General features: G+C 33.9%; 1 protein-coding gene and 2 pseudogenes across 3 annotated transcripts; 1 reads left to right on the top strand and 2 right to left on the bottom strand.

Annotated features, from left to right (window-relative positions):
• Window positions 1-2,503: 2,503 nt before the first annotated feature.
• On the top strand, window positions 2,504-5,985 carry LOC143540621 (uncharacterized; annotated as a pseudogene). The gene is made up of 2 exons (XR_013136619.1): window positions 2,504-5,742; window positions 5,846-5,985. The product of XR_013136619.1 is annotated as an uncharacterized LOC143540621 (transcript).
• A 1,290-nt stretch (window positions 5,986-7,275) lies between these two features.
• On the bottom strand, window positions 7,276-14,591 carry LOC143540622 (putative alpha-mannosidase At5g13980; annotated as a pseudogene). The gene is made up of 25 exons (XR_013136620.1): window positions 14,381-14,591; window positions 14,189-14,272; window positions 13,932-14,020; window positions 13,174-13,348; window positions 12,982-13,101; window positions 12,799-12,885; window positions 12,644-12,715; window positions 12,426-12,539; window positions 12,174-12,274; window positions 11,963-12,070; window positions 11,622-11,870; window positions 11,467-11,532; window positions 10,799-10,852; window positions 10,458-10,677; window positions 10,230-10,372; window positions 9,884-9,943; window positions 9,471-9,518; window positions 9,277-9,396; window positions 9,131-9,196; window positions 8,933-9,045; window positions 8,512-8,596; window positions 8,310-8,420; window positions 8,076-8,219; window positions 7,646-7,714; window positions 7,276-7,539 (listed from the first exon to the last, which is right to left on the bottom strand). The product of XR_013136620.1 is annotated as a putative alpha-mannosidase At5g13980 (transcript).
• A 5,520-nt stretch (window positions 14,592-20,111) lies between these two features.
• LOC143540603 (ethylene-responsive transcription factor ERF114-like) lies at window positions 20,112-22,014 on the bottom strand. Its single transcript, XM_077033619.1, has 2 exons — window positions 21,789-22,014; window positions 20,112-20,590 (listed from the first exon to the last, which is right to left on the bottom strand). The coding sequence occupies exons 1-2, from the start codon at window positions 22,012-22,014 to the stop codon at window positions 20,112-20,114; spliced, it is 705 nt and encodes a 234-aa protein (XP_076889734.1).
• Window positions 22,015-22,222: the final 208 nt, after the last annotated feature.

Below are 22,222 nucleotides of genomic sequence, written 5' to 3'. Positions count from 1 at the left end.
ATTCATTTTGAATGATTTAAAAGAACAAATCAGGTGATGAATGCCTTACCGGAGGCTGATATGAAGGAAAGGTAGGGTTTTGCGAAGAAGATGATAGCCGTCTATGGGATGATGCAGTGCACCTTCATGTACCTGCAACGCCTGTTTGTTTGTTTTAATTTAATTTCATTTCATTTCATTTGCTAAACCCTAGCTTTGTATTCTCCACGTTTTTGTCCTATTTATTTATTTCATGTGTTTACGCTTTACATTTTTTCAGATTTATTTTTTAGTTTTTTAAATAAACAACTAGGAAATATTTATTGATGATTTCATTGTTATTGTTATGTAAAGTATTGAGATTGAGATGTTAAGTTTAAATTGATTTAGAGTATGGGTTTTGGATTTTAAGTTATATACTTTTTAAAATGATGGTAGTGTATTTTTATTTTTAGTATATCGGCTATAATAAACTTATACTATAAAACTTTGGTTTTAAACTCGATATGGTGGCAAGTGGTTGAATTGGTGGTAGGTGGTGGTTGTTTTTTGGGTAGAAGGTAAGTCTACCACCCTTCACTAGCCATTACTCACCATCGGCTTATCAAGTCCATCCACATTGGCGGATTAAAGCCCTAGATCGGCTCTATACCTCAAATCAGGAGTTAAGATCTAATCGGGGTGAATCAAAACCGAGTTGGCCTATATACGTACTCTCCCTATCTCTCTCACACATAACATCTCATTCAGCCATTTCAACACCAAAGTTCGTCCCTCGAACTGCCACCACCGCCGTGACGTCTTCAATGTCTTCATGGATTTGTATAAAATATTCAAAAGTTTGAGAAAGACGATAATAGTAGGTAAAAATAAGATAAAAACGTGTAAACATATTCAAAAGTTTGTGAGACGTTTTTCATTTACGTGACAAAATATTTCAGTTTATCATAGATCTATTGCGGATACCCTAACGACCGAAGTTCATGAGTTTAATCTGGCTATAGATGATCAATCTCATGCATATGGTGGTAGTAGGTGGTTAAGAAGAAAGTTTTAACATAAAAGAAAGTGAATACAAATATAAACCAAGTACATAACTAAAAGTGAAACATCAAAGGCTATAAACTTATAAATATTGAAAATTTCATAAAATAAAAAAATTATAAAACAAGAATTTATAAAACAAAAAACTTCATAACAGGTTTATACAATAATAAAGGACCAATTTCATTTTATATTTGAGTTAATGCCATTTTCGTCCCTGTGGTTTGCTACTTTCGCCACTTCAGTCCAAAATTTGTATTTTTGTCAATTTAGTCCTCATAGTTTTAAATATTAGCCAATTACGTCCTATCCGTCTAACGGCATCCAACTATGCCGTTAGTTTAAGGGTATTTTTGTCTTTCTCCCTTTTATTTTGAGTTATTGGTCATTTTCATCCCTGTGGTTTGATACTTTTGCCAATTCAGTCCAAAGTTTGAACTTTTGTCAATTTAAGTCAGTTTTTTTTTCTATAACCCTAGAGAGCATTATCCAAGCCCAAAACAAGTCTGCATTTACTCTGTCGACAACAGTAATCATACCCCCTCCTCTCGTATTTAGTTTTTAGACGGTTCCTAAACTCTCCCCCATGGTGGAATTCAATGGTAAAGTGGTCAAAGCAATTCCGTGAAACCGAATTGTACGGAAAAAACAAAAAATCGTTTCTTTGATGAATGCATAATATTTAGGGTTTAGAGATTAACATATCATAACGAAAATCTGGGTCGTAATAAACTATTATACATTAATCAACAAAACAATTTTTAGTTTTTTCTGTATAATTCGGTTTCAGGGAATTACATTGACCACTTTACCATTGAATTCCACCATGGAGAAGATTTAGGTAATGTCTAGAAACTAAATATAAGGGGGGGGGGGGTATGATTACTGTTGACAATAGAGTAAATGCATACCAGTATTTGAGGTTGCTCGATGGTTTTGGGCTTGAATTATGCCCTTCAGGGTTATAAACAAAAAACATAAAAAATAAAAAGAAAACTAAACATTAAATTGACAAATTTTCAAACTTTGGACTGAATTGGCAAATATATCAAACCACAGGGACTAAAATGACCATTAACTCAAAATTAAAATAAGAAAGACAAAATTACCCTTAAACTAACGGCATAACTGAATGCCGTTAGACGGATGGGACGTAATTGGCTAATATTTAAAACTATGAGGACTAAATTAACAAAAATAAAAATTTTGGACTGAAGTGGCGAAAGTAGCAAACCACAGGGACGAAAATGGCCATTAACTCTTTATATTTCCATTTTCAACTTTCTAGCAACCTGCTAAGCTTGGCTGCTTGCAGCTTCCTATTGGAACCCTAAAATGCGAATCATCCTCAATGCATTGATCTAAAGCCCCATGGATTATCCACATCTATAGCAAAAGATCCGACCCATATTAAAACCGGACCAACCCATCCTTCTTCTTCTTCTTCATTTCATTCCTCTGTAATTATTTTCCATCAACGATGCGAGCAATAAATCTCATAAAAACCCAATCTTTTCCAAAATCAAGATTAGGGTTTTGCTCAAAGATCGAGGATAAACAAACTGTGACCCAAATCACATCAATTCTCCATCAAGATGACGACTGGCTTTCACGCATCAAATCAATTCAAAACCTCAATCAGAAGCTAAACCCAGATGTAATCGAATCAGTTCTTCATCAAAATCAATCACTTGACCCCAAAAGACTCCGCCTTTTGTTCAACTGGTCCACCAATGAAATGGGTATTGCTCAAAACCCTAAATCTTTCTTGATTCTTTCAATGTGTTTTTGTAATTCGGGTCGGGTAAGGAAGGCTAGTGCCATTCTTGACAAGATGATCAAAACCCGAATGCCGTTTTCGGATGTCGTAAGTGCGGTTGCAAGTGTTGAGTTAAGTTCTATAGGGCTTTCGCAACTGGTTTATGCTTATAAGAATCAATCTTTGTTGAATGAAGCTGTTTCTTTGTTGTTAAGCTTAAAGAATAGCGACGTTGTCCCGAATTCGGTGTGCTTGAGTTCTTTGATGGGTGATTTGTTAAAAAGCAATAAGATTGATTTGTTTTGGAAGGTGAATGATAGATTAGTTGAAGCCAATGTGGCACCTGATGCTTATAGATACAGTCATATGATTACTGCTTATTGTAAAAGCGGGGAAATTGACGAGGTGAAAAGGGTATTTTTGGAAATGGAGGGGAAATATTGCAGCCCTAATTTGGTGACATACAATCTGTTAATTGGAGGGTTGTGTAGACACGGACTCGTTAACGAGGCTCTTGATTATAAAAAAACAATGATCGAAAATGGTTTGATTCCCGATGAGCATACCTACTCGATAATAATAAAAGGATTATGCAAAGCCAAGAGATCAAGTGATGCAAAACGGGTTTTAGACGATATGAATAACGCGGGTTTGGTTGCCAAACCTGTTAGTTATGAGTATTTGATTGAGGGGTTTAGACGAGAAGGTAAGATAGACGAAACTTTACGGGTCAACAACGAGATGGTTGTTAAGAATTTAGAACCGCAATCCACTTTACGGCGGGTCAACATTTTGATGAATGATTTGTTGAAACGAGATAATATGGAGTTGTTTTGGAACACGTACGATAAAATGTCGGCATCGAAGTTAAAACATGATAGCTTTACGTATACTAACATTATTGGTGGTTACTCTAGGGTCGGGAAATTGGACGAGGCGAGAAAGGTGTTTGGTGAAATGAGAAAAAAGGGTTATAACCCGAGTCTATTAACGTACAATGTGTTAATTAGCGGGTTGTGTAAAATGGGCCTTGTTGATGAAGCGTTTGAGTTAAAAAGATTAATGGGAGGGGAGGGTTTGAGGCCCGATATTTATACGTACACGAGTCTTATAGACGGGTTATGCAAATTGAAGCGATCTCACGATGCAAAACTGTTGTTAGAAAACATGTTACATGTCGGTTTGTATCCAGATAAGGTTACCTATACCGCGTTGATTGATGGGTTCTTGAAACAAGGGGATGTAGACGAGGCGTTTAAGTTGAAAAATGAAATGGTTGTTAAAGGGATTGAAGTTAATCTTGTGACGTTTAATTGTATTATAGATGGATTGTGTTAGCTTAATCGGTGTGATGACGCGATCGAGATTCTTGAAAATATGAAGGAGGCAGGTGTATTACTTGATGTTTTTTGTTACAATTCGTTAATTATTGGGCTTTGTAAAGCGGAACGAATGGAGGAAGCGCGTGCCTTTTTGGCTCAAATGGTGGAAGGTGGAGTAAAGCCAAATGCTTTCACTTATAAGGCGATTATTTCGGGTTATAATAATATAGGAAAAGTTAAGGCTGCGAATGTGTGTTTTAGTGAAATGATTGGGTTGGGAATCGTGGCAGATCAAGCGGTTTTGGCTTCTATGGTTGATGGTTATTGTAAAAATGGAAACAATAAGGAAGCACTCAAGGTTTTGAAAAACATGTTGGGGAAAAGTATTCTTCCGGACGAACAAATATACAACGCGCTTGTACAAGGTTTTTCAAAGAATGAAATGTTGGAGTTAGCAATGGAGGTCGTGTCTGAGGTTCGGGAAAAGGGTTTAAATCTTGATGTTCATGCCTGCAGTTCTCTGATTGCAGGGTTTGTTAATAAAGACGATATTCAGAACGCCTTCCAGGTCTTCGATGAAATGCTTCTGAGAAACATTCGTCCAAATATTGTCACTTATAATACTCTGATTCACGGGCTATGTAAGACGGGTGATGTTAAAAGGGCACGTGAGTTGTTTGATGGAATTCCAGGGGAGGGTGTGATGGTCAACGTGTTGACTTACGCTACGATTATTAACGGGTACTGCAAATCGAAGAATCTTTTGGAAGCGTTTAAGTTGTTAGATGAGATGCCCATGAACGGGATTCAACCAGTTGAATCCTTGTATGGAGTGCTTGTGAAGGGCTGCTGTGAAGAAGCTGATACCGAAAGGGCGCTTTTGGTATTTGACAGAATGGTGGAGAGCGGGCTTGCGCATACACCAACGTTTAACACGTTGATTAACGGGCTTTGCAAATTAGGGAAGGTGAATGAAGTATGTTTAGCGTTGAAAGACATGTTCACTTCCAAGAGTTTGACACCAAAAATAGAAGCTTTCGCACCCGTTTTACAATCTTACATAAAATCGGGAGAAAAATCAAAACTTTTTACAACCTTTGAAGATGTGATCTCATTGGGTACCAGTAAAACCGAAGCTTCAGAAATCTTGAATAATCTTCTTTCTGAAGAGAACAATTTCAAGAAATCTTTTGAGCTTTTGGACGTGTTATTAGTTAAGGATCTTTGTTGCAGCAACGTTTTTGATGGATTATTGGAAATGTTATGCAAAAGGGGGAAACTTTCTGAAGCATCGGCTTCCATTGATGAAGTGAACAAGAGAGGGTTGATACTTGGTTTTGACACGTGTAAGACTCTGATTGGTGGATTAAAGTCGAGCGGTTATGGTGATGATGGTGTGACAGAGGTTTTGGATAAAATGGTGAAGTTTGGATGGGTTCCTAGTTCAACGACTGTGAACGAGTTAATAAGTCAAGATGAAACAGATGTGAAAGAGGTTAATGTGTCGAATGAAGCAGCTTTGTAAGTTGTGGTTCTGTTGACAGCTGACAGTTGACGGTGCGGGTCAAAGATGTTTGCATTTTATTAAATCGGTCAACAAGATAAGATGATGATTTAGTTCATAATGATTTACACCAGGTAATTTTGAGTTGTTTTTTTCTCTAATTTGTATGTTTTTTTCAATATAAAAGCATATGTTTTTATAGTTCAGTTTTAGTTAACTGTTAATTTGTTTTTTTAGGTCGAGATATGTGAATAAAATTGCTTAGAGCCGATTTTGAAGAAACATGTCATTGAAATGAAAGGGAGGATGAAGGCGGTTGATGACGAAGAAAACCTTTAACTTGGAAAATTACTGGTGTAGTAGCTGACAAGAATACAATTTTGGTACTTTTTTTTTTTTTTTCTGTTTACTAGTTTTGGATATCAAGTAGAATATGTAGGGAGGATAGAGCAACAACCATGGTAAAGGCTTTGAGTTTGGGTTGAAAAAAGAGTGGGAATAATAGCCATTATTGTATTAACTGCAATTGACAAAATCAAGTTATAACCATTCAGGATTTTGAAATAGTGAATTGTAAGATTCATAAACAAATATTAATCATAATATTAATCATAAAACAGTTTTGCATTGATATAAAGTTTGGTTCTTTGTGCCCTGCTTGCGGTGCGCGCATATAATGTATATATGTGTGAACCCTCGGGTGGGCAAAAGTAAAATTGCACTAATTTTGACGTTATTTTACTAATTTTGTGAAAATAACGTTAAAAGTGATGGAAGGTTAATCAGGCATCATGTGGTGGCGTTGATAGCCGAAAGACAAGGGTACATGCACCAATCAGCCGGCGTCCCGATGATTGAGTGCTATGTGCCTTATGTAATATGTCCAAGGCTTGATGCAAAACTACTATCGAGCCGGGGGTCTCACCGGAAGTAGCCTCTCTATCCCCATGGGGTAGAGGTAAGGATGTCTACATCTTACCCTCCTCAGACCCTACCATAGCTTTGCTATTGGTGGGATATACTGAGTACAATGAATGAATGATAAAGTTTGGTTCTTTGTGTTGCTTACTTGATGAACTCATTTCTTTTGTGCGGGCCAAAATTGTTACCGGTATCAAAACAGTTGAATTTTATTAAAGTTAAACAAGGTACAACAATTTGTCAACCAACAAAATGTTGGTCTCCGCATCAAAATCTGCCTGTCTTGCAATTCTGACATGTGTAGTTATTACAAAATTGTAAATTCAGGAATTAGATCCAATCTTGATGATACAAGAATTGTTAAATGCTAAAGCTCCTACTTTCTCAAAATTCTGTACCAAAACTGTTTTTGTGTAAACGCACGTCGTTATGTTGAATACAGAGATCAACTCGTATACGTTATGGTGATAAGACTTTAATGGTAAAAAAAAAAGAAGAAAAAACTAAGAAAACTTCATTAAACTTGTAAAGAGCAATTATCATCTTCATTGACAACTGGTTACAAAATTGTTCAAAGTTTTAAGAAACTTGAACCAAAATCAAACTTAACTCAATTGATATATATTATCCTTACCATTAAGTTTAATACACTACAATTAATTAATTTTATATAGTTTGTATTCATCATCAATTCATCATATAAGGTCAAACCCTTTAGAAACAATCAACTGAAGAGGCAGATATTACAAGCAGCAAAAAAGTGTCCGGAAATCAGATTATTGTAGCGAATGAATCTCCTAGAACGCGTCTTAGTTACCAACTGTCACAATAAAGGTTCGTATTTCCATAGGGGCAAGTTCAACAACCAGCTTTTGCGAGTCAACGGGTCCACCCCTTTGACTTGCAGGTTCATCATTTTTGGACCCTTCTGCTTTCCACACTAACCTTTTCTTTTCCATTTCCGCCCTTCCTTGATTAGCCGATAAACTCATTTCTGATACTTTGGTTATCTTAAATAATATATAAATCGAAGATAAACAAGAAACAAGTCAAAAATAAATAATAAAACCATTATTGTACTTATTTTGTTAAAACGAACTGCGTTTTGGATCTTACCTTCCTTTTAGCAAGTAGTTTCTTCAACTCGACATTGGTTATCACCGAAAGATCCTTATCCTCTCCGATCTAAGACCAGAAAGTACAGAAATTTAACGGGACAGATATAAAGATTAGCTAAACGGAAAACGGGCCAAATGGGTCGAAGAGGTCAAACAGTCAAACATGTAGGACAATGTTCAAGTGTGTTTTAATGCTAACAAACTTCTAATTTGCTTATTCAAAAAGTTATCATAAAGGGTCATATAAAAAGATTAAGCTAAAAAGAAAACGGGTCAAATGGGTCAAAGAGGACAAACAGGTAGGACATTGTCCATGTGTGTTTTTAATGTTAACAAAATTCTAAAAGCGCGTTTCAAGTCGACCCAACCGATTTTGAAAAATGGCCCGTTTCTTACAACTCAGTACACTTAAAAGAAAAATCAAGAACCTCATATAAGTGTGCCAAACGAAGAAGAATTTTTCCATCTTCAAGATCTTGGAGTGTTAGCAATGCTACATTATCAGGGAGACTATAATTGAAATCCATTCCTGAAAATTTCGACACTTGGAAGCTTGCTCCTTTATTTCCATCCTGTACAACGCGGCCGAATTAATTAATTACTAATATACAATAACTATCTATAATATCTAAAAAAACACTAAAACTGCACTTTTCTTTCACCTGCTCAGTGAATGCCAAAAGAAGTGGAGAGTATATCTCCTGACCATACGATCGACGCCACTTGGCGCCCTCTCCAAGTGGATCCATTCTAATATAGTATTTACCTTGAACCTATACACACAAGTACTTGAATTATCAATTTGTCTATATTTATTGGAATAAATAATAATAATAATAATAAGAATAATACAAAAATGCTTACTGCTAATCCTCAACATTCAGCACCAACACAAACTGTTTCATCTAGAGCTTCTGCAACACCTTTTCCATCATCATAGAGCAATCTCCTGCAAAAATTACAAAAGTATTCATACTGTATAGGGAAAACCACCAAATTAACCATTTTGACCAAGAAAATAACAAAATTAACCATTGACTTTTTATTTTTTATTTTTTTACCAAACTAGCCATGGACTTTACTTTTGACCGCATGTCATCCTATAAATGGGTGAACCGTTCGGTAAAAAAAAAGTTTCGATGGCTAGTTTGTCACTTTTGTGGGTCAGCATCGTTATTTGTGTGATTTTCCTTATTATATACCAATATACATGCGTATGTGGCTGATTCAAAATTGTTTAATTGTAAACTGTGAGAACTAATGACATAATCAAGGAAAGATGTACCTATGAAGCATCAACTCCAGTTGCCCGTCAACAATGCTCGATCCACCAACGGATCTATCTACCAAAACTGAGAGCTCACTTATTTTGTCTTTTATGTAAATTCCAAGATTGATCTACAAAATAATCCAACTTTGAGTTAAGCATGTGTAACTCAACTTGAGTAATGTATGCATAATACTACAAAAGTTTAAAACATACAGGATAATAGTTTCCTGCAATTGGTTCATTCACTTCAAGATCCCAGTCAGCTCTATAGTCTCGAATCTGCCACAAAAAAATTACCTTAAAATATTACGAACATGTTTTTTTTTCAAGAATCACAAATTTAAGTTTTGATCAAATACCCGTTTTGTAAAATCTCGACCGTTAGAATCAGAGTAAAATGTTTTATTGCTTTTTATGGTGGTTGTGATCTTAGTTGTAATCTCTTTCCCAACTCCATCTTCCCTAGGTATGGGGCCCACCTGAAATTCAGATTATTAGTCATAAGCATGTCCCAAAAACAAATACTAAAAAGAGTAAAGAATGCTGAACTTACAGTGAATTTGACTTCCGCATGTTCCTTATGTTTGTACACTCTAGTGATCTAAAAAGAAATTAATAATATTATCAAAGTTAATCAAGAAAGGATGCTGATCAAATAATTTATTACCTGGTAAATCCAGTTGTTTATTTTCTGATGCACTTCATCATATATTGTCCCTCTTAGAACTGTTATATTCTGTAATTTTATTGCAACTGAACATTATTAATTCGGAATTTTGGATCAGGCTACAAATCATAGCATACATGCATCAGGAAATAAATATATACCTGCTTCTGAGAAGCAATAGGATAGTCACCATTTGGACGAAAAATATATGCTCCGGACGCCTAAAACAAAAATAATAATTTTATGACATAGTAATAACAATAATAAATAATTAACAATAACAATAATAATAAAGTTACCTGACCCGAGCCATCATATCCAGCATAATAGCTATATGATTGCTTCAAAGAGGCTTCAATCTTTCATAACCAACACATAAGACACACATTAGCAATTTAAATGTTAATAAGTTTGAGTAAATTACAATTTTCGTTTTTAAGTATATATTGAATTTCACTTTTCGTCTTTACACTAAGGAAATAACAAAAATCTCCTTTATGTTCATATGTTGTCACAGTTTACGTCCTTTCCACTAACGGATGTTAGATTTTTCCGTGTCTTGCACATGAGGGCATTTTGGTCTTTTTACCCAATTAACTTTAAAAATATATTTTATCAAGATAACGAATACGCTAAAGTACTTACAGAGCTTCGACTATTAGCATACTGAGAAAGCTTTCCTTCAGTTCCAGAATATATTAATTTTAAATTTCCCGTCCCTATCTGTATATCATCTTTTCCGTTTCTTGTAAGTGCGTAAAACTCTTCCTTTACATAAGATGAAGAGTAATTTTAATCAATACATAAAATTTGATTATTCAACATGCAAATAAATTTATTTTAAATAAAAGCTTAGACATTATAGATTTTTACCTGGTTTTTTGGTGCTAGAAATGATGTATGTGCTATATCCCAAAGGCGGAACGTCTGCTGTAAACGCAAGCCAATATTTTGGAGTAGAGTTTGGTGATTCACCCGTATATGCAGTCGTGTAGTAGTTTCTTATGGATATAGATTCATTTATTATAGGGAGAATTTGAGATTCAACTACTTTCTCACTGGAGTCATACACTGCAAGATTTTCACTAACAACCTAATGTAATAATATACAAAAAACCAAATGACCAATAATCAATATTAGTATCAATATCAATATCAATATGTATAATATAAGGAAAGGAGTATGATTGTATGAAGCATGATGTAATACTTACAGGAAGTCTTATAACATCAGATCTCTTCCACTCCAGTGAATTATATACAACAATCTACAGTAAAGGTGACAACAGTACATTTAATTTTGACGCGTGCATGCATAATATAACATAATGTTTTATGCCATTTCCTTGTGTATTGGACAATATCAGGTATGTGTGACAATCATGACCCATTTTTCTAAAGAACGGGTTGATTTGGGCAAAAGTTAATTTATATGGGTTTATTTGGGTCAACTCGAATTAGACAGCGGGTCAATTTGCGTCTATTCAAACTAGACACTGCTGACAACCATTATTTAACTTATTTTGCTTAGACCCGTACTGACCCGAACCTATTTTAGCCCAAGCCAAGTTGATTCTTTTTAAAACAACTCGTTTTGACTTGAACTCATATTGCTTAGAACTCGTATTGACTAACACCGTTTTTATCAGAGCCAAATTGATACTTTCTAAAACGATTCGTTTTGACCCGAACTCATATTGACCCAAGCGAAAATGATACTTTAAACAAGACCAATTTTAACCCGAACTCATTTTGCTGAGAATCTGTATTGACCAGAACATGTTTTGACCCGAACTCATTTTGCTTCAAACCTGTTTGTGACCCGTCACCAAACCCGCCGAGTTTTCCAGGCTTAATATTAAGTATCAAGAATCTCACTTACCAACTTTTTGCCAGATGAAAGATCAGCTTCAGTTGGAGGGCAGTTGCTTATGTTCAGAAGTGGACACTAGAAATTAATGAAGAAAAATCATTAGATACAAAAAGATATATATATATATTCTTTCTATCATATACACATATATGTTGCATACATACCTGTTGAATATTAGTTGCTGAACTTGCACATCCCGGTTTTGGTGATATCATGCAAGCTATCGATTCTGCAACCACCTTTTCAGCTTCTTTGTAACCTATCGCAAGGCGTTTTGAATCGTTAGCCACATGTTGTTGAGATGTACCACAAACAGCATTATGATGCTGAGCAACCCCTAATGCATCACCCAAATACTCGGTAGTTGGCCCGGTTTTTTTCCTTCCCTTTATTACTTCCAACTGTCTTGCTTCCTGAAATAATTTTAGTCAAAAACTAGAATCATAATCAAGAACTTTAAATAATAAACTAAGATGTAAAACAAATAAATACTTGTGTTACGCACCAGATAATAACCGCTCAACATTCTCACATATCCCTTGAGACTCTCAAGTTGAGAGCAGGCCTACTAGTGAAGTATCCTATCCAGTACGTGTTTATGTCGCTAGCATATCTAAAAAAACAAATATATGTTTAAACTATAAGCAAAATGGAGACTAGAAATGCCAATGCCATAATATTAAATATATAACTTAAGGTTTACAAAATATACTTACGGAAAATAATCGTCTTTTTTGAGAGACCAGGTGTCAGTCTCAGCATGTTTAGCATCAGTGTATATAGACGGTGTTGAATAGAGCGCATTGACCCGGCCATCCTGTATGCATATGTAGTCAAAACTCAAAAACCATTTTAAGTCCGTTTTGAATTTTTTTTAATATAATGCGTTAAATATGATTACAAAAAAACTATATTACTATAAAATTTTAAAATAAAGTGACTTAGGAGGTATTGATAGAGTAACTAACTTTATTGACATAATGAATAAACTTATCCATATTCCGAAACCATGACTCTGCATACTGATATTTGAAATCTGTCCCCATTGTCCACATAACATGATTTGTGCGTGTAATGTTTGCCTGATAATACAAGTTAAAGTTCAACAAATATTTTTAGTTCATTAATAATAAAACGACAGACGGATGCTAATAGTTAAAAGTTAAAACAAATACACGCAGCTCACCTGTGACAAAGCTGCATCTACAAAATCATTGACTCGTTCTTGAACGTTGTAGTCAAACAAGTTGACGTCATCCTTCAGTATAAAATATGCAGTTATGTATTTATGTTACAGTTTTAATAAATATTCATAAACCTTAATCTTGGTTTGAAGTTTACCTGGACGATCGGGGATTCGTCATTGACTTCAAAGTAGAATCCGCCAGGTGGTGGTTCATAATTTTCGGGGAATGCACCTGCAAAAATCTGTATAGATCAATGAAATCGTTAAATAGTGTTAATAATGATAAAGTTACACTTTCGTATGTTTTTAGTACTAATGATAATAATACTGAAACGGACCTGTGAAGATGACCCGAGACTCTTGGAGGCTCGCCAGATAACTTCAAGATTTTTATCCTGTTTTCGTTTAGCTCTATCTTGGTAATCAATCCGGCCAAAGAAAAGGGAATCAAATCCAACCTAAATGATCATAAGGGTTAAAGTCTAAAACTTGAAAATATTATTATTTAAGAAGCATCAGTAACATGTGACCTCTGCTCCCAATAGATAAGCCTGCACTGCGGAATGACCAAAGGGGTCTATTTGCCAGCCAACTCTTGGTGTTACATTAAACTGTTCCTTGATGAATTTATGCCCGTACGTTGTTTGATCAATCATGTCAATGTAATACGGTGCTGCCTCATCATGCATGCACCAGCCTCCATTTCTGCCCAACAAAAACAAATTACACATAACCGAGTTATATAGTACAAGATAAATCCATTACAATATATAAATCAAACACCACTTATGTGTCATGGTCATACACTCATACATATTGGCTCATCATACGGGTCACGATGTTTTCACGTCTAGTCATGTGACAACACACACCAATGACAAATTTTATAAAGCCCGTTTGACATTTGTCGTATGTTACGGCCCGTTTGACCATCCTTGACCTGTCATACGGCCCGTTTGACAAACTTTGACCTGTCATACGGCCCGTTTGACCATCTTTCACCTGTCATACAGCCCGTTTGACAAACTTTGACCTTTCATACGGCTCGCTTGACCATTTTTCGCCTGTGATATGGCCCGTTTGACCATCTTTCGCTTGCTATACGAGCCGTATGACTATCTTTTGCCTGTGATATGGCCCGTTTGACCGTCTTTGCCCGTTTGACCATCTTTTGCTTGTTATACGGGCCGTATGACCATCTTTCTTCGGTCATGTGGCCCGCATGATGACAGATGATATCAGATGGTGTATGTATAGCAGCCCAAGTATATCATATCTATCTGCTTACATCATCTCAAGTTGACCCAAGCTAACAAGGCGCTTGACTTTAGCTTGGGTTGCCACACTCTGCTCCCTCCACCAACGCTGGAAAAACGCCTGCAACATTCACAACAGTTTGTTCAAAACCAATATGATAGGTGCAAACACATAACTGTATTAACCGAACCTAAACCAAAGTAACTGACTAAACCAAACAGTTTATATCAAATAACATTTAATGTAAATCAGTAGCACAATAAAATCAAAGGGTTCAAGATCTTTAACCTGTTCAACATAAATAAACTTCCTATTCTTATCAGCTAATAGCGCTTGAATCGTCGAATCAAGAATGTTTTGAACACAAGCAGCCTGCATAATGATCAACACACAACAATTCAGATATCAAACAGTAAAGCAAAAAATTAATAAATCAATGAATGTGTAAGACAAAAAACAATTTAGATATCAAATAATTACTTGAATGGTGTTGTTGGATCCAACATAGTACTGATCAACAGTCTTCAACCAACCAACATCATCATGCGAATGCGGTACAAGATGCACATTAAGCTTCCCCTTCACAACTCCTTGTGCAGTATCATATATCATATACTTGGATTCCACACACACACAAATAACACTCAAGATCAAAACCACAAACACTCGAATATCCGCCATTGTCCGAAAACAAAAACCAAACTCTATGTCAAATAACTGATTCAGAGCATGTGGTCATGCAATCGAATATTTCAAAGAATATAAAATCCACAATGAAAGTGGCTTTTGTTTTGTGTATATATTATGAGTGTAGAAAACAACGAAGACTAAGAAGGTATTGTGCATGGACCCCATGGATTATTATTATTATTATTATTATTATTATTATTAATGCCTTAATGGCTTTGACCTGTTGTTTGTAAATTTCTCCACGTTTAATGGGTAGATGAATAATAAATATGAAACAGGAATATTAATTAATTGGCGTTTTTTGATAACTTATCTTTTTTATATCAATATCGTATCTTACAAATCATATTTGTTAAGTCGTGATATGTCGGATCTTATGTTTTTTGATATATCTTTTATTTACAAGACAAACTATGACGATATCTTGTATTTATTATTGTTATATATCTTTTGGTTGATTCTAACGAGTTTTTTTTATCAAAATGAATGAAGGAGAAAAATTATTTACCATAATAGATGATTTTGAAATATCAAAATGAGGTTATCACATATATTCTTTTACTTTTAAGGTTTAAAAGTAGAAAAAAACTACTAATGAGTTTATCCTCTCTTCTTTCATTAATAATCGGATCTTCTATCGTGGCTCCGATCCACTAGACTTCAATCGCAATTTCCGGGTTCGATTTTGTTATACCGAACATGTATGTCCAATTTTTGCTTTCTATCATGTTCGGTATTTGATCTCTAAGAATATTGGTTTGATTAGCATTATTTTTTATTCTTGTATTTGATTTCTTTCAGAATATGGTTTTTTTGTACGTTTTTTTCTCACAGCCATCTTTATTGGATTTCTTGAATGTTATTTTGATTCTTATATTTGATTTTGCTCATGTCTTGTAATTGTCTTACGATTTTTCATCACATCGGAATTGTTTTGGCATTTTCCTTAAGAAAAAATGAATGCTTTAGTGGGTGGAATTATTTTTGTTTATATTTTGATATTGATTCTTAACTTGTTAAACCTTGTTGAGAAATAAAGGATAAAGATACAATTAATACAATTTTGTGCAATACCAATACCTACAATGCTAGTTTTTATTTTCATGTTTATTTACGTGTACTTTTTCAAAAGTATATACCTTTTGACTCATATTGTAGAACTAAATTTTTAATCGATGTATACTATATCATTGTCTTAATGTCAGCGATTGCACAATTGTTGGCCCACTAAACATGTTCAGAACACTCGAATTATTATGTAACTGCATCCAAATTTATATACAAAGACAATAGATACCATGTTTACAACTGAAAATGGTTATAGAGAAAAGAATTATAATTATGATTGAAAAAAACAAATTAAAAAGATGATAATAGATTAATTGACTAAATAAAAGCAAAATAAAAATATGAATAATCTGTCCTCTTCTCTTTGAAAGAATGGGCGCTTTCGGTTCTGTCGGTGCTTGAAACAATTTTGTCTTCTCCATATTACTATATCTCTAGAGTCAATAATTTTATATGAGAAACTACTGAACTCAATCACTTGCTGCCGTTACTCTTCAGTTTTCTGTTGAGGTCTATCCTGTAGAGGTACTCAAATTAGATCAGTGATCGATTTCTAGGTTTCGTCGTAAACCTAATTGGTTACTTCCAATTACGTAAATTAATAGTTCAAACAACACTCAAATGTAGGGCATTTCCCATTTTTATAGGAACTTCTGTACCAAAAACAATGGTATCTCCAATTATAGCCCCCCTGGGATGTAAAGTATATCTCTTCTCACCATCCCTATAGTGTATGAGACAAATGTATGCATTTCGATTCGGGTCGTATTCTATGGTTACGATTCTACCATATATAATGTTCAGAAATTCAAATAAAGTTGTGAAGTTGAAATTTTTCAAAAGAGTCTTTGATTACCAGAAATCACTTTCATACCCCCAATTAGATGTTGTAAGCGACCCTAAGCTAATAAGGTATTTCGCCGGAAAGGAAAAAGGATTAAAATCGGGAAATGGGGCGAGCCGGATTTCTCACGGCTATTCGATCATTTCAATGTTTGAATTGAAGGTTCATACTGTCAGACTTATTTGATCTTATCAAATGTTATCATTTTTCTCGAATAAATCATGAATTCTGTAAGATACTATTAAAGATCTTATCGAAAACTTACAGCAGCTTGCCAAACAAAGGCTAAAAGAAAAAAGAATAGGGGTATTACTGGCATAACATCTACGATTGGATTCAAAAAAGCATAGGCTTCAGGCAATTTGGCGAAGAAAAGACTACTCGGATAAAGGGCATAATTAAGACAGATCAAACTAAAGATATTAAGCATAACAGACATTTTTTTCGTCGAGATAATTGCATTTTGATTGAGTTATTGGTATAAGGAAAAATGAAGAAAGTAAGGTAGACAAAAAAACCCTTCTTTTTCCACTCAATCAAAACTCCTCCAATTCTCAAAGGAGACTAGAAGAAATCATACTTTCATACAATATCTTAATTGAATTATATGTAATGATCAATAAATTAAGTTGAATTATAATAGATTATTAGAAAAAAAATATGACTAAAAAACCCTATTTTGATAAATACTTTCAAAATCACCTATTATGGTAAATAATTTTTCCCTTCCACCCATTTTGGTAAAAAAAAAAAACTCGATTGTGTCTATAATATATAGCTTTAATGATTAAGTTATTAATTCCAACATTTTATACATTTCTTTTAACAGAATATACAAGCAACTGATAAATTATAACTATTTTTTATAACAAAATATGAGTAAAATTTAATAAATTAATTAATATGTCAGACTATAATAGTATAATATCAGATTGTAAATCATTTGGTTAAGAACAAACTGTAAGTGCATTTATATAGTCCATTATGTATATTTTTTTAAATAATTGTATTTTTTTTGTTTATAAATTAAATATTATATTATCCAAATTAACCTCCTGTCCTTCACCTCATCCTATCATTATATTTCACATTTCACTCTACTACAACAACATACGAATGAGTGTGAAATATGTAAGCCCAAAATGCCTATGTGACGCTTACGTGACGAAGTCACATTTCACACATTCCGTAAAACATAGCATAATAGGGGTGTTAGAGCATTCTCATATCATTTTCTATCTCCAAACCAAAAATTACACTAAAACTCACTTTATTTTATATCTCCATTTCAATTAAATGATACTTCTTATACCTTTTATCATTACCTTTTCTCTTTCATTCACTTACAACCACTTTCAAAATATATTAAAAAATTATATGGAATGAACAGTAACTTTTCAAATATACAGAAAAATCACTATTTTTTCTAAAATATAAAAACTCTTAACTCACAATACCCTGATCACTCTCTAAATTATAAAAACACCCCTCACATAATATAAGGAGTTGGTTGAGAATGCTCTTAATTAGTTTGCTTTTTTGGCATGGAACTTTTTCGGACCAAACAAAAAACAAATGAATCAAATTCAGATAGTTGGAAAAAAAAAACTTAAAATTGATAATTCTTTAACATGGTCTAAAACCAACTGTTTATAATTTCCACAACAAAAGATACAAAAGCCAGGAAACATTCTAAAACAACACGCAAAAAATGGAAATTATTTAAATGGAAAGAGATTAGTGGCAGGGGCGAAGCTCTGTGGAACCTCGGTGGCCCCGATCACTGCTGTTTTTTCAGTTATTATGATAAATTTTGTGATTTTTTCTGAAAAATTTTATAGGTATTAAGTGCGGTCACCCCCAATGTATTTTTCCAAAAAGCTACGGTCACTACTGATTATGTATATAGAAACAAGATCAAATACATTTTATTCTTAACATGAAAACAGTGAGAACCAATTTGCTGTTATTGTTAGGTTTATTTTTATAAGTGTTTGCTGTTATTTTTTGTTCGTATTTGCTAATTTTCAATTATGACACGTTATAAGTATTTGCTTATTTGTATTTTGTTGTTATTATTAGATTTTTTCATTTGCTGGTATAAGTATTTGTTGGTATATGCTGTTATTATTTTGTTATTGATTTTGATTCTTTTGTTGTAATTTTTAGGTTTTTTTCTTTGTTATTATAAATAATTGTTTATGTAGATTGGTATTGTAGTTGATATTGTTTCTTGCGTTCTCATTTTTTTATAAATTGATATTATTTCCTACGTTCTCATGTTAAGACTAAAATGTACATGAGCCTTCCCCTATATATATATATATATATATATATATATATATATATAATACCTCATCGTTTGATTTTTCTAATAAAACCTCGTAGATTTTATAAGACCGGCTCAACACTCTCGGAGGCCTAAAACTAAAATATTAAGGTCTGCAAGAATTATAGAATGTGAATAATATGCAATGATAATGGATATTAAGCTATTATCCTTAGCTTATAGCCCATCAATGAGCTACTCTCGAAGGGAATAAAAACCTTACTATCTTATTTTTCACATTTTTTCTGATTTGTTTTCATTTTCGTTACTTCTCTTTTTAAATGTCCAAGTTGCACCACTGAACCATTTGACGTACTTAAAAGAAGATTAAAGATGCCAAGTTTAATCCAAGCTAGTTTTATGCTTAGAGGGAAGTATTGAAAGATTAGCATAAAACTTAGATGCTATGTTTTTTTTTTTTTATTTATATTATGGTTATGATGTTAATTAATTGTGACGTTAGTATACGGGTCAATGATAATTGAGTTTGGTGAGAGGGAGGACGATGATATATAATCAATGATAAGTTAAAGGCGTTAATATAATAATAATAATAATAATAATAATAATAATAATAATAATAATAATGAGGGGAAAGTTAACGTACAAATGAAATTAGCGTGCTAATTATGAGAATCAAGTAGAGTAATTATGTAATTACTCTATGATGCAATTACATAACTATTCTATTTGTATATATAATTACTCTATTTAATTCTCATAATTTTTACGTTAATTTTATTTGTATTTGATCCAAACCAATAATAATAATAATAATAATATAGCATTGTGTGTGTATCTAGAGAGAATAAAAAACATGCATGACACTTCTCATTACTTGGTTTAAGACTTTAAGTTGGTACATGGCAGTTAAAAGAAAAGTAAAACAAAAAATTTAACATTGCAACTTAGCTAGGTGAATCAAGACGCACACACTTTTCTGAATTTATTTAGAACTAGGCATTTTATAGAAAATCAAGGTGTTACCAGGTGGGCATTGGAAAACAAAATGAATCTAAGTACTCCGCTATCTTTAAGAAACGGACTTCAACTAATTTTTGGTGAGGACTAGGTAAGTCCGCTTGTGCCTTTAGCATTCTTGGACGTTGAAGACAAAAAAAAGGATGGGAACCAAGGTGCCACCTCAATGCTAGTTAGTTGAAAAATAACAGACTACCTAGATTTGATTGGTTTTCCAATATCCGCCCAGAAACACTTTCATTTTCTACAAACCGCTTACTCAAAAAAAAAAAATCTTTAATATGATAATCATGACTCCCCTAATAGTTTCTTGGATCATAATCTTGCCAATATTGCGTGGACCCATAATCAGATGAGCTACCCTGAAGATTCCTAGACGACGATGATGAATTAGATGACTGCAAAATGTTCGGATAATAATCACCCATTTGATCATTTGAACCCACAAGAAACTGTGAGTAATCAACATAATTAGGATCTACGGTGGTGTGATACGGCAGCTGAGGCTGTGGAAGTGGTTGCTGAAGGTGGTGGGGAAAGGTAGTTAGATAACCTAACTCCGTCCTCCCTGGTTGAACCCTTTCAGGGAAATTGAGCTTTGCTTTGTTACCTTTAAACCTAAGAGCGGCTTCATCATAAGCATTGGCTGCATCTTCCGCGGTCTCAAAGGTGCCGAGCCACACCGGAGCCGCCTTCTGTGGGTCACGTATCTCGGCTGCCCATTTTCCCCATGGTCGTTGCCTTACTCCTCGATAGTGTCTCCTCCTTTGGTTCACATCTGTTCATAACACGTACAATTGTGATTCACATGCACATGCATATAATAATAAACAAAAGTTACATATAAATCACATGTTTCAAATAATGAGACGAAATATATAATAAATTGAACATATGGGGTCTTCTTAGATGAGTCTGGCATGTATGTTGCACGTACAATTGTGGTCTTCTTAGCTGAGTCTAGAATATATAGTAGAATGCATGTTGCATGTGTGGATCTTGATTGTAATAAATTGGAAAATTGGAAAACAAATATGTTGACATGCACACATCACATACGTATAAATTTGAAAACACAACACAAATGTTAAACACACGTGATATGCATAAACCAAACAAAAAACACACGTGAAGTGCATGTATTATGAAGGCAAAATAAACCCAAAATGTTGCAACCATAATTATCTTAAAAAATAGGTATACTACGTATGCAAATATGCATACTTATATATAATTTGTAAATTGTTATACTACATATTTGTTTGGTTCCATGTGTGTGTGAGCGCACATGCACACACACATACATATATATACATGCACACACACATACATATATATATATATATATATGTGTGTGTGTGTGTATGCTTAATTATGATGCCACATATTTGTGCTTGCAGCTAAATGCCCATATTTGTGCTTGCAGCTAAATGCCCAATGATGAATCCTAGAGAAAATTTCACATTAGTTGAAAGAGGGGTTGGTGCCAAAATTTCATATATTCTGATAGGGATTTTAACATACATACCTCTAAAAAATTTCAAAAGAGTTGGTCGGATCCCTATACTTAATAGTAAAGGTCCGTCATATGCATGTCCATGTAAATATCAACTATATTTGTTTATCATGCATGATAAATTGAAATATTTACATGTGTTGGAACTATGGAACTGTGTGTGCTATTGTATGTCTACGTATAAGAGACGGTTAGGGATTAGAGAGAGGAGCAAAAGAAAACTTTAAAAAATAAAAGAGAAACTAATTAATGAATAATTAGTTAAAGAGACAAACCGCTCAATATTCTATAAATATACATTTTCATACACCTTTTAATCTTTGAATTTAAAAAGGAAAAGTCTAGTAGTACGTATAGATTGTTCTATATATTCTCACTTTTCACAAAAGATATATGTTTTTCATTTGATCTGTTAATATGCAATGCAATGATCTAGATAAAAGAAAGTGGAAGTCTGTACCTGGTGATTGTTGAATAACTTGCGGCGGTTGATTTTGAGTAGCCGAAGACATTTGATCACCATGACTGCTGTTGTCGGTGGTGTCGTCACCGCCAATGACCTGAGAGAGGGCGGAGACTATGGCAGTCATATCCTCTTGTGACTGAGGAGAGTACACCGGAAACGTGTCGTCTTCTTCCTCCTCTTCTGTCCGAGTGGTCCTCTTACCATGTCTTCTGCGAAACATCCTTCCACTTATATTATATTCTATTATATGTGTTTGTCTGTTTATATCTATATTGAGAGAGAAAGAGATCAAATGTGACTTCTGCAACAAGAGACTTGGGAGAGTTTTGGATCTGATCAGACGAACGTCTATATATAGTGTTGCATGGTGTGAAACCTTTGAATAATATTCACGCGTTTTTAAAGCAGCTACATGCATATCTCATCTC

The sequence above is a fragment of the Bidens hawaiensis genome, unplaced genomic scaffold (genome assembly GCF_021521415.1).
Source record: "Bidens hawaiensis isolate Kalapana, Puna unplaced genomic scaffold, B.hawaiensis_p1.1 tig00012283_1, whole genome shotgun sequence".
Taxonomy (NCBI): domain Eukaryota; kingdom Viridiplantae; phylum Streptophyta; class Magnoliopsida; order Asterales; family Asteraceae; genus Bidens; species Bidens hawaiensis.
This window is presented reverse-complemented; position numbering and strand designations above follow the sequence as displayed.